Genomic DNA, 5,190 nt, shown 5'->3' with positions numbered 1-5,190 from the left:
CTGGGATTACAGGCACGCACCACCATGCCCAGCTAATGTTTTGTATTTTTAGTAGAGACGGGGTTTCACCATGTTGACCAGGATGGTCTCGATCTCTTGACCTCGTGATCCACCCGCCTCGGCCTCCCAAAGTGCTGGGATTACAGGCTTGAGCCACCGCGCGCGGCATAATTTTTGTGTTTTTAGTATAGATGGGGTTTCATTAGGTTGGCCAGGCTGGTCTCGAACTCCTGACCTCAGGTGATCCACTCACCCCAGCCTCCCAAAGTGCTGGGATTACAGGCGTGAGCTACTGAGCCTGGCTTGTCATTTATTTATTTCTTATTTTCTAGCTCCTTCCACGGAAACATAAGCTCTGAGACACAGTGAGCTTGAATCTGTTCATCTAAAGAAGGCTTGGAGACCTCATCATTACCGCGGAACGCACGCGTCAATGAGTCAATGAATGAGGTGCCCGTGCGGCCGCGTCCAGCCACACCTCCCATCGTGCTCTTGAAACCGTTCTTCTCTCGGCGGTGGGATCTCAGCCTGTGAGCCGTCACCCCAAGTCCCCTTCCTGGTCTAGCGACCCCTGGGTCGGGGCCGGGGCCTACAGACAGGGTTCTGGACCTGATATTGACAGTCTTCTCACCTGGACCAGAATCAGAAGGCTGGGCCCCCACGCCACGGCCTTACTGCCGCTCAGCGGCTTGGGTGGGCTTTTCTGCCTCTGGGTCCACGTTTCCTGCTCTGTGAAATAGGCGAAGTCAGGGCCTCCTTCCCCAGGCTGTGGGGGTGAGCAGCGGGGGTCAGGCCAAGGTCAGGGGGAAGGTGGTGGGTGCTCTTGGGCGTTCCCCAGGCCACATGGACATCAGCCCAGGGATGCAGCCTGGGAGGAGCTGCTGGGGGACATTTGTCCTGGCTTGACATTCCAGAGAGGCCGATCTCAATTTTAGACTTTTGACATTTACTTCAAATGAAGTTTTTACCCATGGGAAAGCAGACCCACAGACAGGAGGGGCCCTGAGTGCCACTGGGAGGGTCTAAATAGACCTCAACTCTGTTTTTTTTTTTTTTTTTGAGGCAGGGTTTCCCTTTGTCCCCAGGCTGGTCTGAAACCCCTGAGGTGAAGCAATCTGCCCCCCTTGGCCTCCCAAAGTGCTGGGATTACAGGTGTGACCACCGTGCCCGACCAAGTCCACTCTTTTTTTTTCTACGCTTGCCTACATGCAGACAGTCCGCTCCTAATACGGTGTGTCGGAGGGCATTGGCGCGATGTCTCCGAGGAGCAGTTTGGAGACGCAGCCCAACACCCACGCACACGGACCTCCGCGCGCTCCGGGGCCTGTCCTGTGGTTTTATGTATACTTTTTTCTCTTTTTTTCATCTTCTTCTGGATTTATATTTTTATTTATTTTTTTGAGACAGAGTCTTGCTCTTTTGCCCAGGCTGGAGTGCAGTGGTGTGATCTCGGCTCACTGCAACCTCCATCTCCCAGGTTCAAGCAATTCTCCTGCCTCAGCCTCCCGAGTAGCTGAGATTACAGGTGCCCACCACCACACCCGGCTAATTTTTGTATTTTTAGAAGAGATGGGGTTTACCATGTTGGACAGGCTGGTCTCAAACTTCTGACCTCAGGGGATCCACCCTCCTCGACCTCCCAGAGTGCTGGGGAGATGGCGTGAGCCACGGCGCCGCCTGTCCTGTGGATGTAGACACACACGTCAACATCAAATATGTACAGCAATTGCAGCATTTTTTATTGTGATAAAATAAAATATAAAATTGATCATCTTAACCAGTAATTTTTAAATTTTTCATTATTTATTTTTATTTTTTTATTCAGTCCCCATAGAGACTGCCAAAAATTGCCAATGCCGACTATATTTCAAGTCGCCATGGCAGGGTATTGAAAAAGCTTTTAATTAGCAATAATCCCGCCTCAGATAAACTTCATTGGCTACGATGCTGCCACTGTGCAAAGCTTAACCAGTTATTTATTTATTTTTTATTTTTATTTATTTTATTTATTTATTTTTTGCCCCCTAGTTTGCATCCATTTCCTGACAGCTTAACCAGTTATTTTAGACACAGGGTCTCACTTGGTCCCTCAGGCTGGAGTGCAGGTAGGATCACAGGTCCCCGCAGCCTCCGGCTCCCGCACTCAAGAGATCCTGCCGCCTCAGCCTCCCGAGTAGCTGGAAGTACACATGTGAGCCAACGTTAACCATGGCTAATTAAAAACAATTTTTTTTTGTAGAGATGGGGTCTTACTGTGTTGACCAGGCTGGTCTTGAACTCCTGGCCGCAAGTAATCTTTCCCCCTTAGCTTCCAAAAGTGCGTGAATGTTTAGTTTTTTGATACAGGAGTTTTTGTAGTAAGAGAAGATTGGCAACAGCTTAATAAAAACCCATTTGGGGAAACTGACTAAATAAAGTGTGATGTACCCATCCCTGGGGTACTACACAGCTGTTAACAAGGAGACAGCTTTTTATATGCAGATCTGGAAAGAGCTTGAATATAAATTGCTAGACTTTAAAACCGTGGCCAGGCCCAGTGGCTCACATCTGTAACTCCAGCACTTTGGGAGGCCAGTACAGGAGGATCGCTTGAGCCCAGGAGTTCAAAATCATCCGGGACTCCATCTCTACAAATAATTAAACAAATTAGCCTGGTGTGTTGGCCCCTGTGGTCCCAGCTACTTGGGAGGTTGAGGCAGGAGGATCGCCTGAGCCTGGGAGGTTGAGACTGCAGTGAGCTATGATCACACCACTGTATTCCAGTCTGAGTGACAGAGTAAGACCCTATCTCAAAAAAAAAGAAAAAAATGTCAACTTATGATGTTCATAGCGGTACTGTTCATAATAGTAAAACGCTAGAAAAGAGGCTGGCATGGGGATGGCCACCTGTCATCCCAGCACCTTGACAGGCTGAGGTGGGAGGATTGTTTGGACCCAGCAGTTTGAGAACCGCTGCACTCCAGCCTGGGCAACAGAGTGAGATCCTGTCTCAAAAAAAAGACTATAAAGAATCCAAACCTCAGTCATAATATATTTTTCTGCAATGGAATGTTATACAGCAGCAAAAAAAAAAATGCATGGGCCAGGTGTGGCAGCTCAGGCCTGTAATCCCAGCGCTTTGGGAGGCCCAGGACGGTGGATCACTTGAGGTCAGGAGTTCGAGACCAGCCTGGCCAACATGATCAAACCCCACCTCTACTAAAAATACAAAAAAAAAATTTAGCCGGTGCGGTGGTGTGTGCCTGTAGTCCCAGCTACTCGGGAGGCTGAGGCAGGAGAATCGCTTGAACCTGGTAGGCAGAGGTTGCAGTGAGCCAAGATTGCGCCACAGCACTCCAGCCTGGTGACAGGGCGAGACTCCATTAAAAAAAAAAAAAAAAAAGCAAGCATGGCTGATAGCTGCTTCCTAGGCGATGCAGTGCTGAGTGGGGAAGTGAACCCAGGAGATGACATCAGGTGTGACGTCCTCTTTACAAAGTTAAAAACAATTTAAGGCCAGGCGCGGTGGCTCACGCCTGTGATCCCAGCACTTTGGGAGGCCAAGGCGGGTGGATCATGAGGTCAATTGATAGAGACCATCCTGGTCAACAAGGAGAAACCCCGTCTCTACTAAAAATACAAAAATTAGCTGGGCATGGTGGCGCACGCCTGTAATCCCAGCTACTCGGGAGGCTGAGGCAGGAGAATTGACTGAACCCAGGAGGTGGAGGTTGCGGTGAGCCGAGATCGCGCCATTGCACTCCAGCCTGGGTAACAAGAGCGAAACTCCGTCTCAGAAAAAAAAAACAATTTAAAACTAAACACAACACTGTGATGCACCTGTGATAGATGCGCGTGGCATGTCTCCAGGGCTGAAACTTCAACACGGGAAGGCAAGGGATGGCAGCACAGAACTCGGACCGTGGCCGCCTGGGGAGGGGTGGAGGGTGTAGACGGCACCGGGCAGCTGGCAGCCTTGGTTAACGTGGAGTGAGCTGCGGAACCCACGGATTTCCACCATCCTACAAATCAAACAGGACCAGGTAGCAGGGCGGTGGCTCACGCCTGTACTCCCAGCACTTTGGGAGGCCGAGGCGGGCGGATCATCTGAGGTCGGAAGTTCAAGACCAGCCTGACAAACATGGAGAAACCCTGTCTCTACTAAAACACAAAATTAGCTGGGGTGGTGGTGCATGCTTGTAATCCCAGCTACTCAGGAGGCCGAGGCAGGAGAATTGCTTGAACCCGGGAGGCGGAGGTTGTGGTGAGCTGAGATTACACCACTGCACTCCAGCCTGGGCAACAAGAGTGCACCTCCATCTCAAACAAAACAAAACAAAAACACAAGGATTTGGAGGAGGGGCAGGGGATCCGGCTGTGGGCTCTGAGCCGGGAGGCCTCACTCACGCACTGCTAGGGGCACACAGAGTGCAGCAGAGCCCGCCTCACGCAGAAGCGGGGCTGGGGGAGCTGGCATGTGAGCCTGGCAGAGCTGGGGCTCCTGGCAGTGGCCCTCACCTCCCTTGGCACCACCCCTGCAGGGACCTGGGGTGTGGTGCAGCCTTGGGGAAGGGTGCAGTGACAGATTCCAGCCTTCTGAGGTGGGGAGGGGACTCCTCACTGGGGTCGGGGTGAGGCCGAGTCTGGGTGGCCACACCCAGCGCACCTGCTCTTCACAGCTGTGGGCATCGCCAGCCCCTTCCCTGGGCTCCACTCACACCACAGTCCTCCTGATGCAATGGGCCCATGGCATCAGGATGCATCCAGCCTTCCCGCTGCTGGGCCAGTGGAATCTGCCTTTGCTGCAGGAGCCAGCGTGCCCACAGCGCCCTGTGGTGGGTGTGGGTGCCCTGGGCTGCAGCTCTGAGCCTGTTGTGGCCCTGCTGAGGGTCAGACACACGGACCTGGACCTGAGTGGGGAGCATTCTCGGGTGCTCCCTAGCACATGCACACAGCCACCAGGCAGGGGACAGGCCTGCAGGGGGCTGAGTGGCCTCAGCTCCTGGAGACACTGGAAGCCGTGCAGAGCCTGAGGTCAGTGCCCCACTGTCCGGAGGGTGGAGGATCTGACACCACAAAGACTCAGAGCAGGGCCTGCAGCTGGACCAGCAAGCGACTAAGACGCAGCCCCACCAGCCACAGGCCTGGGCAGGCCCCTGTCCATGCCCTCGTTCAGCACCCCTGATGGAGCTGCCTATTTTTTTTTTTTTT

The 5,190-nt window shown here is 52.7% G+C and overlaps 1 protein-coding gene and 1 non-coding gene across 2 annotated transcripts in view; both read right to left on the bottom strand.

The window, feature by feature from the left end:
* Nucleotides 1-5,190, bottom strand: part of ULK1 (unc-51 like autophagy activating kinase 1) — a 54,019-nt gene that overhangs the window by 46,959 nt on the left and 1,870 nt on the right. Inside the window, exons 2-3 of the mRNA XM_032270897.1 lie at nt 4,698-4,990; nt 632-766 (exon numbers count right to left, since the gene is read on the bottom strand). Coding sequence (XP_032126788.1) covers nt 632-766; nt 4,698-4,990 — 428 coding nt within the window. The remainder of the gene's footprint in view (nt 1-631; nt 767-4,697; nt 4,991-5,190) is intronic.
* LOC116544489 lies at nt 1,826-1,965 on the bottom strand. The gene has a single exon (XR_004265928.1). It is a non-coding gene; the product is annotated as a U4 spliceosomal RNA (small nuclear RNA).

This window comes from Sapajus apella, unplaced genomic scaffold (genome assembly GCF_009761245.1).
Source record: "Sapajus apella isolate SASKATOON/1434 unplaced genomic scaffold, GSC_monkey_1.0 scaffold218, whole genome shotgun sequence".
Taxonomy (NCBI): domain Eukaryota; kingdom Metazoa; phylum Chordata; class Mammalia; order Primates; family Cebidae; genus Sapajus; species Sapajus apella.
Note: the sequence above shows the minus strand (reverse complement) of the source record. Positions and strands in the feature narration are given on the sequence as shown.